Source organism: Ochotona princeps, chromosome X, assembly GCF_030435755.1.
Source record: "Ochotona princeps isolate mOchPri1 chromosome X, mOchPri1.hap1, whole genome shotgun sequence".
In the NCBI taxonomy this organism is placed as follows: Eukaryota; Metazoa; Chordata; class Mammalia; order Lagomorpha; family Ochotonidae; genus Ochotona; species Ochotona princeps.
This window is the reverse complement of record NC_080865.1, coordinates 62871386-62897116: the sequence shown is the minus strand read 5'-3', so window position 1 is coordinate 62897116 and position 25731 is coordinate 62871386. Positions and strand designations below refer to the sequence as shown.

General features: G+C 37.4%; 1 protein-coding gene across 2 annotated transcripts in view; it reads right to left on the bottom strand.

The window, feature by feature from the left end:
• Positions 1 to 1274: 1274 nt before the first annotated feature.
• DIAPH2 (diaphanous related formin 2) overlaps positions 1275 to 25731 on the bottom strand; it is an 859995-nt gene continuing 835538 nt past the window's right edge. For both annotated transcript variants that reach the window (XM_058659089.1, XM_004590122.3), the window contains one exon: positions 1275 to 2405. In XM_058659089.1, coding sequence (XP_058515072.1) covers positions 2341 to 2405 — 65 coding nt within the window. In that variant the 3' untranslated portion in view covers positions 1275 to 2340. The remainder of the gene's footprint in view (positions 2406 to 25731) is intronic.

The following is a 25731-nucleotide window of genomic DNA, read 5'->3' as shown; positions in this document are numbered from 1 at the left end:
GAGTGGTTCACAGGTGGAGAGGGATTTTTGTCATAGGATGGACCCTACCCAGAGTTTCACACACACGCAATTTAGATGATCTGGAGGATGAGATTTGGGACTTTGGAACTGATGAGATTTGGGCTTTTGAACTGCTGATATTTGGATGAGACAATGGATTTACAGTTGATGTTGTGATGGACTGAGACTGTTGGAAAAGTTGAGCATGACCATTATAAATATGGGGAAGCAAACCTTTCATCCTAATTGTTAGAATTTCCCTGAAAGACCCTAAAAGGCTTTTTTGTTTGTTTTTGTGAAAAGCATGTGAGAGTTTTCTAAATACAAATATATAATTTATCAGTAACAGCATTCACTGTTGTTCACACACTAGAAAATAAGGCAAGTTCACATCCAGAAAAGGCAATAATATATCAGTATTTCTACCTTGTCAAGTTTGGCAATATGGCAAGGCAAATGCCTCCCAGTTTTAGTCAGGGTTAAAATTTCTAAATCCCTTTGCTACAGGCTAAAAAGCTATCATTAGAAGATTCAAACAAGCCATACCACAATGGTTTCAGAAAAGATCTTGAAAGTCAAAAATACACATACTCAATATTTACATAAATTAGTGAAACCTAAACTTTTGTTGTTGTTAAAAAGTGTGAAGTTGGTATCTCTTAAATATGTGTGTGTGTGTTTTCAGTAAAGATAAAATTATAATGTCTCAGATGCCAATATTCTTTTTGATTTCTATACTGTAGCAGTTTCAGAGCATTTTGAAATATGCTACCTAAGTAAAACTGCACTGGAGGAAAAGACAGCAGTTGAAGCATTATAAATCTTGATCAAGGACCATGTGAACTACTGTCCACTTATTTCCATTCTCTCCAATGGTGACTTGCCAAGCCAGTCATTTGTTCTTCTCTTTGAATGTCTATAATGTGCTCTGTGGGAGAAGAAGTAGGATTTTCTACACAGGAAGGACACATATGAGAAATCTTTTATAATAATCACAATCATCTGCATGAATTAGTCTTAAAATTGCACTCAAGAGAAGTTATACCACATTATTCCAATGCATCTTTTAAAATAACAGACAAGTCAAGTGTAACTTTTGCTCCCTCGTCTATTTAAGAGAAATACAGAATAGGTTTTTCCTCCTATAGTTGTCTTGGCAGCATCATTACAATTTCTTGTTACACGGTAAGTAAGTATGATGACAATTGAGAAGTTCATTTAGTTAGTGGGAAGCAGAGTTGCTGCAGAAGGAGACGTAAATATATACACAAATACACACATACATACATGGAATTTAGTTTTCTTCTTCAGACCACCAAAATGGAATTGGAAAGGGGAGTAAAACAATTGACCTTTCAGACAGTTTTCTGCTGCCTCCTGCAGAAAGAAATCTTTTTCCTCTCAGGTCTTCTAGAACTCGATTCCCTGCCTTCAAGGGGGTCAAGGGAGGAAGAAGCAATAGAGAGAAGAAATAAACAACAGGGACTAGGAATCAATACCTGCTTTGGAAATCTACATGAAGGTAACAGAATCTTCGGGTTTATCCCTAACATAAACATTAAAACGTGAGAGCATTTTTCTCCTCAAAAATAGTCATACAAACTATCTGTATAAAGTAGACATCTGCATATAATTAGAAAATTTCTCTTTCAATAAAGTTTAGATCATTTTCCTTAACTGATTCCATGAAAACTTTGGTTTAGTTGTAGATGGTAAGTGCCTGTGATAGCATGCTGACAGTTTAGACTAATGATAAACTTTAAATGCAGCCACAGTAGATGAATCCGTCAGCTTTTCTTGGAGCTAAGATTCGAAATAACTCATCTGGGGTGATCAGTACTTTGGGGAATTTTCAAAAATGTGTTTTTTTAATTGTCTGTGCAATACTAGACCCTCTTCACATCATTAACATGCACGTTTTACTTGGCTTTTCCCTTTTCTGTATTACTGATTAGAAGTAGACATTAAATAATTTCTTCTTGTTCTCTTCTATTTTGGTGGAAGTAACCTACAAATGGTAAAATTTTTGCTGGATAAGATCCTTAGAACTCTTAAGTGTCTCACACTTTCATCACCACAGTCAGATCACACACAATGGCAAATAATATACATCTTTACAGTAAAATGAAAAATGCATTTTATAATCTTGGTGACAGTGTTCAGATCAGTACAATTGTGGGAAGTCTTGCAAGAGTTTTACAAACAGTGCTTCATCAAACTCAGCTCCATCTTCGCAGAAATGCACTTCTTTCTTCTCTATCCCTTGACTGCATGTTTTGTTCTTTTCAAATCATGCGACTTTGTTTACTTAAATATTTTCATATTCTTTGGCATCAGGAATCACTTGGATGAGATAGCTCCATTGTGGCGAGAGCGTGACCTTTCTAAAGGTACTCGTCTGTTATCTGGAAGACAAAGGAAAAAAAGAACCAAAAACAGTGAGCTTCAGATCTTGTCTGTTACAAGATGTTGGGTCGAGAGGCATTTTCAAATAGTCCTGAAAAATAACTTCAAATGAATATGTAAATAAGCATCAAGAAGCCAAGATCTGAGGTGTTCACACTGCAGCTGCCAGGCTGAGTTCAAGAGTTCCGCAATCAGCAATAAATGACTTTTCTTGATAAGCAAAGTCAGAGTGATAACAGAAATGGAAGAATTCTCTCAAGCACGGTCCCCTTGGAAATAGCAGGCAACAACAAAATTCCTTGGTAAAGATGTTAAATTGAAGGAGTCTATGTACAGTGCCTTTTGTTGGAAAGCACTCCATTTCCCCAGGAGTGTTCAATCTCTTATGTGGGCTACCTCTAAAGGACACCAGCGTGGGCAAAGAAGAAAAAGAGCTTTGTATTTTTTACAGTGATTGCAATATGTGGCAATCAAACCAGCTTCCAAGCCTGCCTGATTGTATGATGTAAACAAATTCAATACATTATAGAGTCATTACAGGAATGAATAATGAATGGGACCTGTTCTAGGTCCCATGCCCCCACCCATCACAGAAAGAATAATCACTGAAGAGATATGTGTTGGCACATAGCTTGGAAAACAAAGTTTAAAAGCAATGAAAGTTGCTGAAAATAGTTTTGGCTTTAATAGGAAAAAGGCTCACAGCTCTGCATTGCAATGATCACTACCATGTTATTATCTGTTTTATGCTCGGCTTAAATGCAATTGATGTGGATGAACATCTCTTTCTGACAAAAGCATAATATGCTTAGATTCTCCATTTAGAATGAGACTAGGTCCCCAGAAATAATGACAACCACCAGCACTTACATAAATGCTAACATTTTACACTTGTTAATTTGCTAATTCACACAACATCCCCGGGAGGTAAGCCCATTTCATTCTATCCTATTATCTCTGCTTTAGTGATGAAGGTTACGCAGCAAATCAATGGTATGATGGGGGATTAAAATGCAAAGTTAATGCCTAAATATCAGGCTTGCTTTGTTCAGAGGTACATGTTGGGACCTCCCAAGCTGCACTCATTTCCTCTCTAAGATGATGATGTCCAAATAACGCATCCTGCCTGTGACATGGAGAGGATGGTCTGAGAAGTGCTGAAGTTTTGCCATGGTGCTTTCCTTGTTCATGCTAAGGTTTCACGATGTTTGTGGTCAATTCACCAAGCAAAGCTAACTGGCCCCATGACCTTTTGCCTCATTAACACCAAGGTATGAGCACAGTGAGCTAACCAGCTGTGAGCTTAAAGCCTATCAAGTGCATCATAATGCAATAATATCACCAAGAGGTGTGAAAGAAAATGGCATTTTATATACTCAGAGATATATCTAGTGATGAATTATTTGGGTATCCTTTCGAAGATACTATTAAAAACTCCATTATTTAGTTTGTGATATGGATCACAATTCAGCCAAAAAAGGGGAAGATAACATTCTGGGGTAAATGTTTTATTACTTGGATGTCACTGGTTTGCATACAGATTGGTTTGGAACTTCTTGGAACACATTTAAAAATGAGATTACAATATAACAGCTTCCACTGCATTGCTAACATTTAAGCTTGAGTGGTAAAGCCATCAGATGTGAGAATGATAGCAGCATTCTTAGAAGAGTTTGTTGGTTTGAAAACACATATTCTGCCTTGGTGCTCTTACATACTGAAATAAATAGGCGGCCAGATTTCACTCCTGCAATGCCAATGGCATTCCTTACAATTACTCTCTCCTCCCCCACCCTCAGCCCAAATCCAAGACCAGAATGCTGCTAAAAGCCCAGCCTCAAAGCATTAAACCATGGGATTCATATCAACCTGAAACTTACTGATGCAACACGGTGTGAGAAAGTTTCAGGTCAAACCAAACTGAGGAAAGAATACAAAAGCTTTTGGAAAGCTGACTACACAGTGATTCAGGACCCATATCCAATATTTGGCATACACAAAAGAACATTGTTCTAGTTTTTCTACAACTTCTTTCTTCTCCCTCAGCCCCCATTTTTGTGGTTGCCTAATTGGTTCTCAAGTTAATGAGATAAGTATATGAATAATTCCATGAGGCTACCACTTACTTTTTCAAAATGTCAAGCTATAATCTTGTTTATGAAAAATTAGCAGCAAAGGTCGATCTGAATCTGTTGATTATTTTCAATTCTCTGTATTGATGTTAAAAACTAATTTAGTTACAAAAATATATTCAAATTACGGACTTGTATGGGTGAAGTTAGAAGTGAAATTTATAGAATACCACGAAATATACACATACTTGGGGACTTAGGGGACTTCAAAAAGTCCATGAAAAATGTTCATTGTTTTTAATTCTATTTTTCTATGAATTTTGGAAGGCTTTGGTGTATGGGTACCTCTCTAACTGTATTCATTTTTTCATCTGTCCCCATATCTAATGGCTAGCAATCTAATGATGACAACTTTTTATGCTTGGAGTCATGTTTTCTCAGAAGTAAAGATTGAAAAATCACTGATCTGTTTGATATACACCTTTTATATTTATAGTATTAAGAAATAATGGGTAAAAATCAGTGACCTGGCTCACATAAGGTCAGAACTCATAGATGGCATTACATTCATGAGGAAAGAACAAATGTTAGATATTATTGCTGTCACAGGTGATGGAGCAATTTGGGCTATAGACTGCATTTTCTATTTGGAAACACAGGTAGAAAAAGTGGGTGCCCATGTGATGATTTGGGCTTGATCCAAATATACTTTTTGAACTAGTTTTATTCTCCCAATATGCTGTGTAACTTAAATGGCAAAAATAGAAGTCTCTCCTCTAAAAAGTAGACAGTTTAAAGCATATGTATTTGTCTTAAATGATATGGAGAGTGGCTCTGATAACAAGTAGTGGCATCCTTTTTCATTTGCTCATTACCTTTTTGGAACTCAAAGAGTTGAAGAAGCAGGGGAAAAGATATCTTTGCATGTGTACTTGCTGGAACTTTATGCAATGAGATATAGAAAAACACATTTCATTGGAAGATGGGGGAGTACATGATTTGTCATGCTTTTCCTTTGATTCTGCTGTCTTAATTCACGGAGTAAACAGCATGTTAATGAGTAAGAAAGCCCAGATGGTCTAAAATATCCTCATGCTCTAAAAATTCATTCAGGAATTTAGTTAAGCTTATAAACACAAGGACTATTGAAGCAATTATCCTGAGATATGTGTCCCAAAACAAACCTTTCTAATCCATCATAGTTGGACATGCACACCCTGACAGATCCCTTTGTTCAATAAGGGTTTGGCTTTTAAATATGGCCCATGTTGAGACTGCACAGATTCTGATATTAAGGGGAGTGACATGAGCAAGATGAAGCTGGAGACAGGGACACAGATACAACAAAATACGTATTCTACAGAGGAAGGTTGGCCAAAATGAACACATTCAAGCCTTTCTCCAAAATGAAATATAATACCATGGCTCAGCTTCAACATAGTTACACCCCTTCTGAATAGCAGGCTAACCAGTCCACATTGGTGTCAGAGCTTCTCCTGCTGTCAAAAGAGCAACAAGTTTTACACCCTTTCCAAGTTAAAGTTGATTTGGCATTTATCTCAAGCTTTGATGAGGTTTTCAGTGAATGTATCAAATCCATGATTGTATTGCTCTAGAATTCATTTGGACAACCTTTGTTCAGCAACTATGTACAAAGCACATCATCCATGAAACACCTGAAAGGCACAAAATTTCAGATCTGCAACCAAATCTACAACATTAATTTCCTTCTCCCTGATAACTTTGCTAAGTGGAATATCTAAGGACTAGCACTGCACACTTTTTACACACAATGTGACATGGGGTCCACTAGATGACAGCAACTTGTGATATGTAACCTGAGTGTGTAAGTAACCCTTTAACAAAGTGAACTTATATCAAAAGTACAGTGCAGCTGTAACTTGCATGCTGTCTCAGAATGTTAAGCTGGAATTTGAAGAAAGTGTGATAAAGAGACCAGTTTTCCCTCCCCTAACCTCACATCCCACAACTTTCCTCGACTTGGTCGTATTGAAAATGTGAGTATTTTCTTTGGATGACAGAATTTTAAATAACCCATGAAAAGCTTCACTTTTCAAATAATCATCCCACTCAGGAGGATTACCTGGGCCTCATAAACTAATTTGTTTAGGTAAATGTCTGAGAAAAGTAGTGAAAAGATATGCCTTCTCTGGTTGCAAAATCTAGGAATCAAGCAATTTAACTTTTCCAAATTATACTCTTATCAATGCTTATAAGTGGATAGTAGATTCATTTATATGTGGATGTTCTTGTATAGCACTGTCATTGTTACCTATTGTTACCTAACACAGCACTCCAAATTGTAGTGACTAAAGTCGACAGCTACAGTTTTGTAGGTGGGCAATGTAGGCTGGTCCTTATGATCTCACATGGCCTGTTAGTCAACTGCAATTCACGAAGTTCAGTAAAAATAATGCTGAATATAAAATAAACTGCTGAATATAAAAGTGAAAATAGACACAAGACAGCTGAATAGTACCCTATAGTCATTTTAAGGTGGATAGCAGCCAGTTGTGTATAAACTAAGATTAAAATGTCAATGAAGTAGTCACAGGATATGGTTAAGAACTTGCATTCTCTAACATATTAGTCACTCAACAACATGTCAATTAACTCCATAGTGTTGTAAATTGTTGATGTTATGTTGTGGCTTTTAATTGGTCGGGATGATATTCTGCCAGCTCTGCTTTTAGACCAGAGATGGTCTCCCCAAGAAACTGTTGAATTTATCTGAACAATAAGAGGCTGGACTCTATGCATGGTACATGCTTGCAATGAAGGAATCATGAATGGATTTGATCTGTAATACTGCAACAAGGTGGAGAAACCCACCATGGAGGGAGGGCACGGGGAGGGGTTGGGGGAATCCCAGAGCCTATGAAATTGTGTCATAAAATGAAATGAAATAACAAACAATATTCTTTCTTAAAAAAAAAGAGACCAGTTTTCCATTATTCATTCCTCCTAAGATTAGGTATTACTTTGCTGTTCTCTATGGAAGAACCTTTTCCTTGTTTTCTTACTGTTGCTTCAAAGGCATGTAGATATACTAATGGAATGGTATACCTTAGCCCTTCATACCACAACAATATAAACCAAGACTCTGTTCTACATGTACTACACACTGTGCTATATCTTACTTTACTGCAAAATACTTGGGTAGAAACAAAGTAAAAGAAGTCTTCTGTGATTTACAGTGACAAGCTCTTCCAAAGCCATGATGTTGCAGATTTACCATCCAAGAGTGGCCACTGTTTCCAGTAAACATAGCAAATGGGGTTATGGGCCTACACGGCTTAGACCAGGCAAGAAAATGTCCACTAAATGCTTGTTGGCATCCCAAAAGTGATGAGGGATTAGATTGTTACACTGAAAGGATCTCATAGAAAGCCATGCTTCAGCTTTAATTTTCAGTTTGAACTCTACATGTTAAGATAGTAATCATTTAAACTATTTATTAGAAATGTTTCCCTTCGGTTGTTGACTACCTAATTGTTTTACTTTTTATGTGAGGCTTTAGGAACATAGAGTTTCATTTCCATCATTTTTATGTGACCAAAGATACTGATCTTTTACATTGTGTTTGGGAACCAAATCCCCAAATAGTGGTTTAAATGAAGATGTTAGATATCATCAATCCCCAGTTTCCTAGCCACCCCTCCCTTGGCTTAACTTACCCCTTAATCTGTTGACAGATTAAAGTTCTCTTGCTTTTATCCTAAAACCCTTGTCCTCGTTATTTTGATTGGCACTGGGGACAGAGACTGAATTTTCAGTAACAGCTTGTCCCATTGTTTTTTTGTTGTTGTTGTTGTTTTTTACATTTTTTTTATTGTTAATTATTTTACATTATGTGACAGTTTCATAGGCTCTGGGAATCCCCCCCTCCCTCCCCCTCCCCTCCCCCCAGTGGATTCCTCCACCTTGATGCAGTATTACAGTTCAAATTCAATCAAGATTCTTTCATTGCAAACATATACCAAGCATAGAGTCCAGCTACTTATTGTCCAGATGGGTTGAATAGTTTCTTGGGGAGACCTTTTCTGGTCTGAAGTTTGAGCTGGCAGAATATCATCACAGTCAATTAAGAGTCCCAATATAACATCAACAGCAATTTGCAATGTTATGGAATTGACATGGTTTTGAGTAACCAGTGTATTAAAAAGAAAAAAAAAAAAAAGGAAAACAAGTCCTAGCCACCACCTATGATTAGCTCATTGACATTTCAATTTTAGTTCATATACAGGACCGGCTGCTCTATACCTTAAAATGGCCATAAGGCACCATTCAGCTGTTTCGTGTCCATTTCATCTTAGTATTTAGCCAGTTGTTGTGTTGAAGTAAAATTTTGCTGATCTTGGCAGATTTTAGGATAATCCAGACTGGCTTGTAACTCTAACAAGATATATGTCAACATTTTAGGTGCAGAACATTTTTTTTGGGGGGGGGTGTGCAGGAAAATCCTCAACACCATGGTGAGGAGTAACTAATCTTTGTGACCCACCCAGCGAGGCATGAGCCAATCCATGCCAGCTCTTTCCTGTCAGATTTCAAGTTCTACTTTCTGTTGTTTATTTATTTTAGGTTTTTTTTTTTTTTTTTTTTTTTTTTTTTTTTTTTTTTTTTAGTTTGTATGATTGTTTGTTTGCTGTGAGGGGTTTTCGAAGCGATCCCGATGGTCATTGCGAGGGAGGGGGGGGGTCCAGAGGTGGAGCCAGGCTCGGACCAGAGAAAGCTCTCCTCCCTGGTCCCGAAGGACGTTTATTGTTCTTCTGTTTCTGCAGACCACTCAGGGCTTCTGGTTGTCTTTCCGATGACGTTGGTTTCTGCATGGTAGTGTTTGGACTTCTTCCATCCCCTGTGGAAGCTCCGGTTGGGGGTGGGTGACCTCAGAGTACTCGGCCTCCGAGGGCATCCAATTCCCTGTGGCCTCCTTGGCAGTTGGGATATAGTCCTTGTTGCTCGTATTAATAGTTTGTGGTGAAGGTCTGGGAGTCTTCATGGTTGGGATCCAAGCTTCCTCCTTACCACCTGCTCCACTCTGGAGTGCTCCCCTGCTCCACGCACATGACCTCCTGTTAAGAGGTTGTCAGGATCGCACCCGATTCCCCCCTCATGCATTGGTATAGTAGTTTTATTGTTGTTTAGCGCCGCTTTGAGTCTGTTATCTATGAATTACCAGATTTGATCTTGATAGGCTATATTGTACTTTTTTCTCACTCTTTTTATGGTCCTGAAAGATTTCCCTGCACTCCCCCCCATTACAGGTTAACATAGCGTATTGAGGGTATAGTAGGTTTTACAGTTTTTCGATGTAGATTTTAAGTATTCTGACATTAATTGTTGGTTTATAGATTATATCGCGTTATCTTATTGCATTGGATACAGGTTATAAGAGATTGCACTAATATTACAATATACAGGTACTATTTTCCAAGTTGTTCTCTTTTCATCTCAGATTAAGGCAAACATGTGGTATTTAACCTTTTGGGATTGGTTCATTTCTCTTAGCATGATGGATTCCAGTCGGGCCCATTTGTCCACAAAGAACTGCATTTTGTTTTTTTTAATAGCTGAGTAGTATTCCATGGAGTAGATGAACCATAGCTTTCTTAGCCAGTCTTCCGCTGATGGGCATTTTGGCTGCTTCCAGGTTTTTGCGATCATAGATTGTGCTGCTATGAACATAGGCGTGCATGTTGGTTTCTTGAGTAGAAGATGTTTTGGATATATCCCAAGGAGTGCTATTGCTGGATCATATGGTCCCATTGTTTTTAAGCTCAGAAATTCCTTTTAGAGCCAGACTCATTTGATAAATATTCATCTAAATCTCCTTTCATTCTTTAAGGTTTGAGTCTCTTCTCTTTTAAATATTTATTTTATTTATTTGAAAAGCAGAGTTACAGACAGAGAGAGAGACAGAGATCTTCCTCCTATCTACTGATTCACTCTCCCAAATGGCCACAGTGGCCAGGGCTAGGCCAGAAGCCAGAGGCCTCTGCCAGGTCTCCCTAATGGGTGTGAGTCCAAACACTTGGGCAGTCCTCCATTGCTTTCCCAGGTCAATAAGAGGGAGCTGGATCAGCAATAGAGCAGTCAGAACTCAAACCAGAATCCATATGGGATGCTGGCAACACAGGGAGTGGCTTAACCCATGATGCCATGACACTGACCTTGATTCTTCCAACATTTAACTAATCTGTAATTTATTTTATTGTAGGATGTCACATAAGTTTCCAAGCTGATTTTGTAGTTTCTTGAAGAAGACGTGGGTTTTACTAACACCATGTGTTGAAAAATCTTGAATTTCTGCACTGATCCATAATATGTCCTTTATCAATTATTATGATACATTAGAGTAAGTGAATGAATAAATAGACAGACAAGTCAAGTATAAAATGAAAACCACAGTAACAGAGAGGAAGAATTTTTCTCTCTATTGGTTCTCTTCCTCAAATGCCCACAATAGTCAGAGCAAAGTTGGGCTAAAGCCAGGAGCCAGGAGCCAGGAGCCAGGAATCTTGGTTTTGATGTATGTAGCAGGAATCCAAGCATTGGGGGGGGGGGGGGGCATTACCTTATTGCATTCAAGGTACATCAATAGCAAGCTGGATGTGAAATATGCGGTAGCCAGGTCTCAAAGCATATGGGGTACAGGCATCTCAAGCCATAGTCTACATAACTCACTGAGCCACAGTGTCTGCCCCTTTACTGATATTTTTAAAAGTTCTCACATTCATTTTCTTAAACACCTAATAAAAGTCTTTTCCCCTGTATTCGTATAAGTTTTGTTGACAAATGATCATTTTCCCCCTTAGAAATATAGCAAATTGTAGCCCTAACCAAAAGAATGCCTAGAGATTTTAGAATACAAGGAAGTTTCGCAAAGTTCTTGGAAAATACACATTATATTTTCATTCTATTTTCTACTGAGTTTTTGAAATCCTCTCTTGATTTTGCTCTCATGGGTTTTAACCTTGTCAACAATCTGAATAATTGGAATTAATAAGCACATGGTTTTATTGGCTATTGTAGAGTCTAGTGTTTCAGTTTGGAAACTATTTTCTTCCAAGTTTTACAGAAAATCTTATAAATTTGGCATCCACCAGAAACCACAGGTATCAACCTAAATGTATCTGGTTTATTCCAGTGTTATTGTGTATAAATGGTGCTGTGCAAAAATGCATACATAAAACCCAATCAGCTTCCTCCACTTAACAACTAGAGTTCTATCCCAATTCAAATCTTAGTCACATTGTAATGTTTTTAAAAATAAATCAGGCCATCCTTCACTATTTGCAAATAAATCCATGAAAAGAAAGCAGAACCCCGGGTTTCATTGGTAGTTCAAGTTGGCAGAAGAGGAGAAAGTTATTTTAATGAGGATGATAATGGAAAGCAATAATGTTAAAATAGTTCAGAGGTGACTGTGACTATAGACACACAACTCCCATTAACTGTAATTGGAGTTAAGCACATCTAATGATAACGAAATAGAACCTTAAATGCCTTTCCAATTGGAAAATAAGCAAATGTGTTCAAGGAAACAGCGTTCTTTTGTGTGGAAAATGCAGTATTCTAATTGAGAAGCACAAATTATTTTCACATTGATACTGTTCAATGTAGGATGCCAGAATTTTTTCTGTGCTTGGGGTGTAGTTCTCCTAGAGGTAACATCTGTACAAATGCCTTCCTTTTTCCTAATGCTCAGCATTCGTTATGTTATTAAAGGAAAAGTCTCAATAGCTGCAATGGATTTATTAATTCAGGAGCTTGTTATCAGCATGAAACTCTGCTGTGCTAGGGGAAAAACAAATTATATTTTATAAAACTGCAGTAGTGAGATTAAATCACTTTTCTATATTTCACTTTCTTCTAATCCTTCCTGCCAGGTAGTAACTCTACTCTCTATCTCTGTCTCTATTATGAACCTCATATTTTGCAAACTATCAAGTCTTGTAGTAATATAAAGGAACATTATCAAACAAACTCAATTATAGCAACTTTACGAAGATTGAAATAAGTGATAAAAGTAAAATCACATAGTACAATATTACTTCAAGGCATTTAAAAAAACAATATTAAGTAGCAAAGCATAGAAAATATGCAATACTTACTTTTGTCTATCATAAACAAGTTACTTTCATAACATGTAAAACCAATCTCTGAGTATTTTAAATGACTAGTATTTATATAATTTATAACTTGAGTGTTTCAAAGGATTTTTTAAAGAGTGGCTCAGAAAAAAAATCAAATTAGTACACTGTTCAGTATTTCAGATACCACAGTCTGTGTTATTGATTATCTTTGGACTCAGTGTCAAAGCTAGTGAATAGATTTCTCTTAATGTCCTTGGTTTTGTACATTAGCCATGCTTTATGTTTTTTTATTTTTATTAGTTTTTTTTTTTTTTACTTGAGACTACATCTCGGCTCTACAACAATTGTTTTTCTTTATGGGGTTGAAAATCTGATGAGGATGCTGACTGATCTGGAAAATGTGTGGAAACACTGACAAACAGAAATGTAAAAAATACTAAAATAGTTGAGGAAGCTCTTGAGGAAATTATATAAGTTAAGCTTATGTTGTGGAACAAACCAGCAGAAATCGCACAAACAGAGTTGCTCAAGGCATCTATCATAGCAGTTTCCACACAGCCATTTCTCAAACCATCTGATTATGTAATCATCCAGTCATCAGCAACAAATCAGGAATTGATCCTTGAATTCACCTTCAGCTATTCTGCTTATACAGAGGCAATTTTGCCAATAACATTGGAAAGGAAAGATATCCTTTGGTCTGTCTGTATATCCACAAGTTTCACTGCCTAAAATATCTTCAGGGACCCGCGTAGGAGACCTGGAAGAGGCTCTGAGCGCCTAGCTTCGGATTGATTCAGCTCCAGTCGTTGTGGCCGCTTGGGAAGTGAATCTTCGGATGGATGATCTTCCTCTCTGTCTCTCCATCTCTCTGTATATCTGCCTTTGCAATTAAAAGTAAATAAATCTTTAAAAAAATATCTGCAGGGCCCGGCACTGTGGCCTAGCAGCTGAAGTCCTTGCCTTGAACACGCCGGGATCCCGTATGGGAACCTGTTCTGGTCCCAGCAGCTCCACTTCCCATCCAGCTCCCTGCTTGTGGTCTGGGAAAGCAGTCAAGGATGGCCCAAAGCCTTGGGACCCTGCACCTGCGTGGGAGACCTGGAGGAAGTTCCTGGCTCTTGGCTCCAGATCAGCACAGCACCGGCTGTTGCGCTCACTTGGGGAGTGAAATATTGGACAGAAGATCTTCCTCTCTATCTCTCTTCCTTTCTATATACCTGACTTTGTAATAAAAATAAATAAATCTTTAAAAAATATGTGCAGGGTAGCATAGTAAGTCCCTTATGCATTATTGGGATGGAAAAGTGTACCAGCAAACATAATATATAACTATTTTTCTCTGTAGCATACAATACGTTCCAAGTACAGTGGAAATTTAGAGTTGAGCAAAATCATAGCCTTTAACAGTAGCAGTTGTGGTCAGTGAAAACTTCATCCCAATTAAGTTTTAAAAGGTATATATTTCAACAAGAAGAAACAGAAGCATAGTAGTCTTTAATTTTTTTTAAAAAAAGACAAATTAACTAATTTGAATGGCAGAGTAACAGAAAGGAAGAGTGGGAAAGAGAGTCCTCAGCCACTGGTTTACTCTCCCAATGTCTATAACAGTCGGATCTGGGCTGGGCTAAAGCCTGAAACCAGGATCTCCAACGTGGGTGGCAAGGACTCAAGGACTCGGGCCATCTTCCGCTGCTGTCCCTGGCACATCATCACGGAGCTGAATCAGTAGAGGAGCAGCAAGGACTGGAATTGCTGTATTGGTATGGGAAGCTGGCATAATAAGCAGCGGCCTAATCTTCTGCACCACATCGCTGGCCCCAAAATATAGCTGTTAATGTCTGATGGGAAGTATACCAGTTCCTTATACTGCTGAACACTTAATTGCCAAAATTTTCCTGTGAGTGGAGGATGCAACACAATGAAGATATAAATGGAGAATCAGCATGCCTACACATATATAATGTTACTTTTCCTAAGAAATAATGAAATGAAATGCACTGCCTGGATTCACAGTGAGGACTAGGATATAGTGGTGGCAGTTTGCATAAGCATGTGCCTTTGATCGTAGTTGCATTTTTTAAAGAAGAGTCCTGATATATTTACACTGTACTACCCAAAACAAAGAAAACAGAATGTTAGAAAATTGAGCCTTCTGAACTTGTCTGGTGAGGCTGTGTTGTTGAAGTCTAGACAGTGTGAGTGAGAGTGACAGTGGAAGAGCTGGGCAAAGCATAGATTGCAATGACCTTGGCCAAGAGTGCTTGGCAGGGTGAGAGCTTGAGTAGCCATTTGGGGTGATACAGAATAAACTAGTTGTTTAATGGCAGTGGGGCTACAGGGTCAATTCATTACTACCACCTGTCAACTTTGTGCCTTTCAAATCTGTGTATGGTATAGATCCCTGTGACTAAGCACAGCCATGTCTCTATCTTTGATCAGGTGATGGACAATCCTCTGTCATTTCCTGTGGCAGCTGCCTGTGATCTCACTGAGCTTTGTTGCTGATATGCTGACCTGGAATGTACTCACCTGTCATCTGCTTTTGTTTCTGAATCACTCTGAGACTACCTATCGATTCTTCTGTTTTGTTTTGAACGTGTGAAACCCATCTTTTGGGTCTGGGATACCTACTTCTTGCTGATGATGGAACTTTTCCAATAGTCAGCCGAACTCTCTGGCTTAAGGAGCCCCAGATAACAAGAAGGCAGAAATGGCAGTCCTTTTCTTGTTGATGCCTCCTTCTCCTAACGATCAGATCAGAGAAAAATAACACTAGCCATTCCTGTGATTTTGAATAGAGAATATATTTAACCTAGTGCTTATAATGCGAAAATCTGCAAACAGGTGTTCCCTATTAGTGGTATCGCCCATGCTAGCCTGTGCTTAATTACACAACAAGTTGTATGGACAAAGGCAACCTGTACAGTTAATATTACAGACACTTTAGCAGCTGCTAGTGCCATTGTTTTAAAATATAAACTGTTCCTCAAGGTAAAAGTCAGACAGCAGTTGCTTTAAATATGACCAATTATGATGGAGTTAAAATGCTGCAATCTCCATTTCGTATTCATAACTGGCAGAAGTCCCTTTGTAACTTTAGCGTCTAAATGTAATACTTGCACAAACTGAGAGCCAGGCCTAGCAACAAGGGAATGAAAATGGCTGCAAACTAGCAACTTATTTCTCACCTAAAAAGTTTCACAGACTCATTCTTGGTTTTTGAGTGTACTGGAATAAAGCCAGTCCTCACATTATCAGACAAATGCTTAAGTATGAATGGTTATTCTTTCAGTTTTTTGTAGAGCATTGTATGTGGCAGTAAAATCAAGAATAGCCTCCATGTGTATTAAAAGATTAGATATAGGATGGAATCTATGTACACTGGAATACTATGCAGCCACCCTAAATTATTAAAAAGATGGTTACGTGACAGAAAGAACTCCACATTACAAAGTGAAGAAGACAAGTTAAAAGGGAGTATATAGGGTAGGCCTTATGGTATAATGGGTTAACCTATCAGTTGCAATGCCCCCATCCTATATGAGAGTGCCAGTTTGAGTCTTGGCTATGTTGCTTGTGATCTAGCTTCCTGTAAATGTACCTGGGAAGGTAGTGGATGATGCATGTGGGAGACCTAGATGGAGTTTCAGTCTTCTGGTCTTAGATTGGCTCAAGAGGGCCCTATAGCTCAGGGGTTAGAGCACTGGTCTTGTAGATTGGCTCAGCCCTGGCTGCTAAAAGCATTTGGGGAGCGAGTTAACAGAGAAAATCTCTCTCCTCCCAGCCCCTGACACCCTGTCTTTCAAGCAAATATTTTTTGAACATGGAGAGTCTCATATTCTTATTTTTAAAATGTTATTTTAATATTTTTTATTTAGAGTTTAGAATGATATATATATATAGTTTTTTAAAGTGGTTGTTTATCTCTGAATGGTGGGATCATGATTTTTTTTGTTTAAAGTACTTCCCTTATTACCTGAAATTTTGGCAATGCAGATGACAGATTTGGCAAATTAGGGAAAAACCAGACTGGTTGTTAAACTTTCAATCATCAGCTACAAATTACATACTGTTTTCAATATATATAAAAAGAGCAGTTTAGGATTCAATAATCTCTGAATTAATTCCTTACTGATTATACCATCACTAAGTAAACTGTAATGGACAAAGAAAAAAGGCACAAAAAACAGGTGCCATTTTCCTGCCCTGCTTAAGTGAGGCCTACGGAATGTTCCCTGATGGGAAAGTAATAACTTACAAGTTTTAGAGTCTAAATAAAATTGTCTTCACACACTGTTATCATTTTAAAGGTATTTCAAATTTCTCAGATCCTAAATTCTTGAAGTTCAAGTCTCTTAAAAATGACTTTCTCCAAGTGGTAGATTTGCTCCAGAAATATAGGCAAAAATGCAGAAAGAGAAGTATGCCATTTTGTCATTCGGAGAGGGTTCTGTTGCAATGATAAAAATCACATGATACTTGAGAATTGCTCTGTAACGTATTCTCTGTAAATGACAATTAAGAAAAAATAAAATTGATCCTTTGAAGGAAGGTGATACTCATTTTCAGCAAGGCATGCATTCTGGTTTGTTTTTCAAATCTATTCTGCAGAAAGCAATGTATACGTGGGTGCAGAGGGGAAGTTTGACACTATGCATTATACTATTTCTTATCATTGTTGTTATTAGAATGCATGATGATGAAGCAATGAAATCTAGCTAATATATGTAGTCTTTAAACTTACTAACACAGTAGATGCAATTTTTTCTATGCAGACTTCTCTCACATATATGTGTATGTACATATATGCTACATGAACCTTTCTAAATTTCAATTGTCTCACCTGCAAAATGGATACAATAATAGTACTTGACACTGTGGCTGTTAATAAGACTAAAGAAGGTAATCACCCATTAGTAGATATAGAGTTTGCCTGTGTCTGTTCCCCCATGCTTGCATGCACATGTGTGCATTCATACATAGAGACACACACACATCTACAGACTTCTAGTGAAAAGTTTTGACTTTAAATGGATAGCCACAATTTTGAGTTACAGAGAAGTCCAAATGATGTATTTGCCTTCCTTTCTTTGTTCTGTCACTTAATAGTTATGTCTTCCTAATTTTAAATTCTCTTCTGTAAGCAATGAAAACAATGTGAAAAACCCAGAATGCTATCTGGTACAGAGTAAAAGCTGGATATTTCTAATACTTGATATTGTGAGGATCAAATCCCAAAGCTTTTAGCCTCAAGATTTTATTGTATGCTTTAGTCTACATAGATTCATCCAATCACTATGACATTTTTTAGCCACTTTTGGGAAAATGAGACAAGATGCATATAGATGTTTAAAGATGTCATTTTCAGATTAGCCTATAAAAACAAATACTTAATAAAGATCAGCCAGGAAATCAGAATTTATCAAACTTCTTGCATTTTATTTGTTTTAGAAACCATCAGGTACTACAGGTATTTATATTCTTAGGGAGCATTGAAAATTTTTCATAACTATTTTTCCTTCTCAGGAGTATGTAAGTAACGGGATATTGCCAGACCACTTTCTACTACTACTCTGCTTTAGGATTTCAGTTGTCTGAACAGATTTGTCCCTTAGGGTAGATAGAAGTTATTTCTAGAGATTCCAGCCTCACTTGAATGATGCATGTGAGGTAAGACACAAATGGTAAGACATGGGTTATACCCTCACACCCATCACACAAGCCTGGGTTTGAGCACTAGCTCTGCCTCCTTGCCTCCTGCTGTTGTGGAGCCTAGGAGGCAGTGATGATGGCTAAAATGACTGAATTCCTGCCACTCACAGGGGAGATTAACACTGAGTTCCCAGCTCCTGGCTTAGGCCTGAGTCAGCCTTTGCCATTGCTGACTTTCAGAGAGCAAATGAGTGATAAGAGATCTATGTCTGTGCCTCTGCCTCTCAAATACACAGAGAACAAAAATACACACCGAGAGCTTTTTCACTTAAAATAATATGCGTGGCTACAAGCAATTTAGTGTTGATTAATAGCAGGAGACTGCAGCCAGGATAGAGGCTGGTCTTTTATACTATCTTAAGGATTTTGGATTTTAGATGTGCAACTGTGTGTAATTATAAGATGATTTTTGGTGATCATGGAGTAGATGAACTTGGAGGACAAAGCAAAGATCAGACATTGATTGGATATGAGCCTCAGAGAAGAAGTCCAAAAAAATTTTAAGTTTTATAGCCTACATATTTTGGAGACTGCTGGTCCATCATTTAATATAAGATGCACATTCAATAAGAGAAGTTTGAGATGTGTTAAATTGGGGACAGTTTTAAAACATTCAGGTAAGCTCAAGAAAGGCAATACCAACAAAATAATCTGCCTAACAAATGTCCAAACGCTATGAATGAACATTTTTCAAAAGAAGAAATACAAATGATGGATATACACAAAGAAGCTCAAGAATCACAAGCTACAAGGAAAAAGCAAATAGAAACTGCAAAAAGTTATCACCTCACCACAGTTAGAATGATTATACAAAAATTTAAAAATAACAAATCCTAATGAGAACGTGGAAAAAGGAAAATCACTATTCAGTGGGAATGCAAATTAGTATACCCATTATGGAGAACAGTGTTGCTTTCCTCAATAAACTACAAATAGATCTACCTTATGACCCAACTAGTTCACTTCTGGGATTACATCTACAGGAAGTGAAGTCAGCATATGAAAGTGACACCTGTTCTCGCATGTTTGCAGCAGTCCAATTCAGAAAGACAGCAATATGGAATCCATTTTGATGTGCATCAACTATTGACTGGGCAAGCAAAATGTGGTATATAAACATGACAGACTATCACTGAGCCCTAGAAATGTCTAAAATCCTGATATTTGCAAAAATAAAAATAGGTGTAACTGGAGATCATTATGCTAAGTGAAATAAATCTGAGGCAGTAGAATAAGAAAAATTACATGCCTTCCTTCATGTATGGAAGTTAATACAAAGGGAGTATAAAAATGTTTGTGCTTGTATGCAAAATATAGTTAAAAATACCATCTTCACTGCATTATATCATCTATGTGACAATATATTCTTCACTTTATGATCATAGTTATGAATTCTACATTATGTGCTATTTAATGTCCCTATTTTGAAGAAAATACCATATTTTTATAGGTATATAATATCTACACACCAACATGAACCTAGAAAAATGTTAAACACCATTAAACCCTAGAACAAAAAATGCTTTTTTTAAAAATAAAAAGCTTTGGGGTACAAATCATAAAAGAAATACCATACTGTATTCCATAAACATATAAAATACTGTTTATAAAATACTTAATGAAAAACCTCAGGACAATCTAAGGATAAAAATTCTGTTAAATATCTAACAGGCTATTCAGTATTACAGGGCTGAGGAGTGGGGCAGGCAAAAAAACTGTAAGATTTGGAAGAATCATCACACAGACAGGAACAGAAGAATCAGTCAGGTATGTACATAGACAGAGTGGGGCAGTGGACTAATAATCAAATGCTGAGAAACACTGATATTTAGGAGATGGGCATAAGAAGAGAAAGACAGAAAATATTCAGAGAGGCACAGACAGAAGTAGTAAAGTAGTACATGTTATAGAACACAAGGTCATAAATGGAGAGTTTCAGAAAAAAAAAGAGGTGGGGGCAGAAGTAACAATATCATAGGTTAGAGAAAGATGCAGTAAAATAAAGACCAAAAACTATCATATTTTAAAATATTGAGGTCATTAGAGACCTTAATGAGAGCAATTTTAGTGAAATAAGGGGAATAGAATCCAGATTGCAGAAGGCCAAGGAATAAGTGAAAGCAATGAATATAACTTACACTCGCATTTCCCATGACCCTGGAAGAAGTGATATTTTCTGAGTGGAAACAGGTAGCTTGTGCGTGACAAGCTCACACCACTTCTAGCTGCAACTGATCTGCTCAGAGCTTTGTTTCTTTGTTTTTATTTTCTTCTCGCACAAGAGTGATCCACTGACTGAGCCAGAGAAGGCAATATTCATAAGTTCGCCAATATTTTGGATATGACATGATTTTTCACGAAAGGCACTACTTAATGGGGCAATTAACAAGATGAAAAAGAACAAAATGAACTGGTAAACAGAAGTAAATGCAAATAATTTTGTTTAAGGTTTTTGTAGTGAGTTTCTGTTCTAAAAAAAAAAAAGCCTAAAATGTAACAAATAAGTTAATTCTGTGATGTAATTTTCAATATTGTGGCAAATTTTATTTTTAAAATAGACCATCAAATTCACTACAAAATTATTTCTTACAGCAGTTTTCATTTTATAACCACATAAGCATATCTTGCCTTATGATCTTATAAATGCTTATTTCATTGATCACTGAGACATATAAAAGCCTAAGTATACATTTGTCTGATTTTTGTATCAGGAACCCCAGCCAACACCATGGTGTGCTATACTAATGAATGATTAATAATAATGTGAATAGAGAAAATGTACAGAGAACTGAATTACCACAGGATATGATACTCTTCTACAATGATACAGGAAAGCCGGACACATATTTCAATCCTAGCTTTATCCTCATGTGAGAAATACAACTTTACTAAGTTATCGAGTTAGTACTGTAATAAAATTGGAATTTGAGAGTTGTTCACTAGCAGAGTTTCACTTAAATATAAAGATGCTGAGTTCTATCACAAAGTCTTGTAGGTATTAATGCCATTTTGTCCAGCCTACTTATACAACAGATTCTCAGTATTAGGAACCCTGAGGGCACCATGTATAACTAGATCTGAAGCTAAATCTTTCTATTATTAACTTCTGCATCAACAATCACACTAAGCAAATGTTGACTTTATTTTCATCTGTTTTATAGTTACTTCTTAAAAAAATCCTATTTCATTGAAAAGCAAAGATACAGAGAGAGGTAAAGGAAAAGAGAAATATTTCCCATCCGCTGGTTCACTCCCCAAATGTCCACAAGAGCCAGGACCAGGCCAGGCCAAAGCAAGTGCTTCTGGGTTTCCAATATGGCTCACAGGGCACAAGGACTTGGGCCATCTTCTGCCTTTTTTTCCCCCATAACTGATAACAGAGAGCTGTATTGGAAGTGGAGCAGCTGGGACTTGAACCATGCATTATATGGGCTGCTGACACTGTAGAGAGCTGCTTAACTTGCTGCACTATAGCACTCAGCTCCTACAATTACTTACTTGTTTGAAAGAGGGGCCAGTACTGTGGTTTAATGGGTTAAGCTGCTGCTTGCAATCCCCGTATTCCACATGGAGGACCAGCTGGAGTCTTAGTTTCATTTTCAGTCCAGCTCACAGATAATGTGCATGGGAAGGCAATGGAAGATGTCCTAAGTCTCTGGGCCCGATCATTTGTGTGAAAGACTTGGATGAATTTCTTGTCTCCTGGCTTCAACCATTATGGCTGTTTCAGAAGTGAATCCACAGGAGGAAGATCTATGAATCTCCCTCAGTCACTCTGTTTTTAAATAAATAAATACAAAAGAGAGGGAGCTAGATAGGTAGGTAGGTAGGTAGGTAGGTAGATAGATAGATAGAGAAGATAGAAGATGAGTGTGCTTCTATCCACTGGTTCACTTCTCAAATGTCCACAACAGCCAGGACTGAGCCAGAGCCAAGAATTTATAACTTAATCTAGGTCTTGTACATGAGTGATAAGGATTAAATTATTTGGGCCAGGATTTGTTGCCTCCCAGGATCTGCTTAAATAGCAAGGTGGTACTGGGACTCAAACCTAAGTATTCTAACATGGGACTTGAGTCTTCTAATTGGCAATTCAGTTGCTGTGCAAAATGTACCATTTTAAACTTTTATAAAATTGTTAAAGATAAATGAGTTCATGCCAATTTTTACGTGTTGATATTTAAGTAACAATATATTATAAATAATATTAAGGTCATTAATGAAGACTCAAAAATTTTGGATACTCTTAAAAGGATGAATTAAGTCACTTTTGCTACTCCTAAAATTTGAAAACAGGGGTGGGTGCTATGAGGCAATGGGTTAAGTCAGAGCATGCAGTGCTGGTATTCCATGTGGGTTTGAGTTTGAGACTCAGATGCTCCATTCATTCTTCTTTTTGCTAATGTGCTTGAGAAAGCAGTAGAGAATGGCTCAAGTGCTTGCGATCCTGCACCAATGTGGGAGACCCAGAATAAGCTCCAGGTTCCTGGCTTCATATCAGCCAGCTTTGGCCATTACAATCATTTGGGGACAGAAGATGAAAAATCTCTCTGTATGTCTCTCCCATTCTTTGGGTAACTCTGCTTTGCAAATAAATACATACATAAATAAATCTTTAAAAAAAATACTTGAGAAACAAAGTTGTTATTCCCAAGCATAGGCTTTCCTCCCATCACGTCATAATCTAACCCATTTTTCCAAGGAGTCTTCTCCAAGAGACCTTACTACCCGGCTCAAAAGCTCAAAGTGGATTCTAAACAAGACTCACCGGCTTAATACTGATTTGAATCCCAATTGGTGAAAAAAAAGAGAGAGAGAGAAGAGAGAGAGAGAGAAAAGGCAACATTAAAAATAGTAACAAGCTAACTTGTTACAGGATTTCAAAAAAATCTCAATGATTAAAAGGCGCTGCAAGGTGAAACACAGGAAGATAAACACAGATTTACTCAAAAGGAAGCAGCTGGGGGAGATCAGAATATAACAAATTCGGCTATAAAATCTGTGCCAGTTAAAAAAACAAGGAAAGGCGATACTTCCAGTTACTGTTGTTTGTTTTTACAGCAATCTCATTTTGACCAATCAAATTTTCCCCAACTCACTATTACCCTACTACTCATCCTGGAATCTAGCTAGGTTGACTTCATAAACATCCCACAAACACTCCTACACATATTCCAGATTTCTGTTTATAGGGAGACTGTCTTTACAAGTCCAGCCTTCATTGTCCTGTCCAAATCTCACCTCAAACCTCCAGCCTGAACTTTCTCTGGATTCCATCAGTATACATGCAGCTTGTACCATATAACCCAGCTTCTAATTACAGCTGGTTTAACACTGTATAAATTTCATGTATTCGCTTTTCATGAAGATAGATCGGGTATGGCAAAACATGTATCACCTATCTTTTAAAAGACTTATTTATTTGAAAGGCAGAGTGACAGAAGGGAACAGACATGGAAACAGAGACAGAGACATTTTTTCATCTGATGGTCCATATACAAATGCCTGCAAAATCCAGCAGCTGGGAACTTCATGAATATTTCCCACACGGCTGGCAGGGACCCAAGCGAATGAGCCATTATCCACTGGTTTCCCAAGTGCTTTATCAGTGTGCTGGATTGGAACCGGGTAGCTTGGACTTTAACTGGGCAATTTGATACAGATATCGGTGTTCAGCTATGCCACATGACCTGCAGCTTTCCTATTTACTTTCTCTGTACTAAACAGCCAAGCAATAAATGTATATTGATTTTTTTCTCTGAATAAAACTTTCATGAGCATTTACAGACATATAAATATGTCATCTGTAACCAAATCTACATATTTGTTTGGAACAATAGTTTATAAACTCTCTGTTTTCCACACATTCTTTCCAAAGCAGATCGTGCATATATTCCTTCTAAAAGACAGTCTGTTGGGGTTATTTAATTACCCTTAAAAAACATTTCAGCATTGAATAATTTTATTGCATTTTAATTAGGTTTTATTAGATTTACTAGATTACTTAGTAAAATAAAATGTTGAGTAGTATAAAAGTTCATAGTACAATTTCATTTTTTTCCTTTTCTCTAAGTAATACAAATAGAGGGGAATTCTACTAAAAATGTAAAGTATGTTCCATGATGATTCCTTTCATGAACAGGCTTATCCTGAATCACTATCACGGTACCAACTTAAGTATTAAGACTTTTCCTTCCATCTTCATTTGTCTTGACCTCTTCATAGCACATGACAATGGTTCTTCGAAATTATTTATTTGAAACACAGAAACTCATGCACATGGAGCTCCATTTACTAGTTCATTTCTCAAATGCTCAGAATAGCTGAGGTCAGACCAGGACCAAATCCAGGAAAAAGCCCAGGACTGCAATCCATAATGCTTGACATGGATGGCAGGGACATCACTACTGATTTTCAAGGTCTGTGTGACACTGAAATCAGAATCATCAGCTGGTTACGGAGTGTAGGATCTCTGATTTGGTACATGGTTGTCAGAACTGGCATTTTAATTGAAAAGAAGGCAGGGAAAAGGAGAGGAGGGAGAGACAGATCTTCAGTATGTTGGTTTACTCTCTCAGTGGTCTCAACAGCTGGGGTGGCCCAGGTAGCAAGAATCCTGGGACTCCATGTGGTTTTTAACATGGGTGTTGGGCCAAGTACCAGCAGGTCACTGGATCAGATGCAGAGGAGCTGGGGTGCAAAAATGCCATTCACATGGGATGCAGACATTGCAGATGGTGACTTAACCTGGTATGCCACAGCACTGACCCATTGCTCTATTCTTTAATTTATTCCTTGTGAGATTTTCGGTGTTTTATATGTTCTTACTTCACATACTTGTTTTATATACTTTCCAAAAGTATAATCATCTACATGAAAAAAATGGTACCTCCTGTATGCAAAGGGAGTTCAATTCTGCATTTCCCAGGCTCTAGACAGTAGCTTCAATTACCTTCTGAGGTATTTCTCCAGATTATTTCAAATTTCCTAATTTCATCCTATTTCCTCCTTTTCATGTTTTCTTGTTTTAATGACTTGGAGTCATTTATGGGATGCATTTGTATTTCCCCAAAATTCATTTGTTGGAGTTTCTAATTCTCAGTAAGAACAAGATGATCCAGTCTTGAGTTTATTAGAACTGGTGTTCTAATAAAAATGGAGACAAACATATACTATGAAAGGTCATGAGAAGATGACGGCATTGATCAAAGTAATCACTTTCCCATTCAAAGAATGCCAACATTTCCAGAAACCCCAGGGATCCTAGATCAGATACTTCCCTAGCATGTTCAGAAGGAACATGACCCAGTTGACACCATAATATTGAACTTATAGTCTATGTGAGTTATGAGACAATATATTTCTGCTGATTAGGCCATTCAGTTTGCAGTATTTTAGAACAGAAGCCCTAACAAACT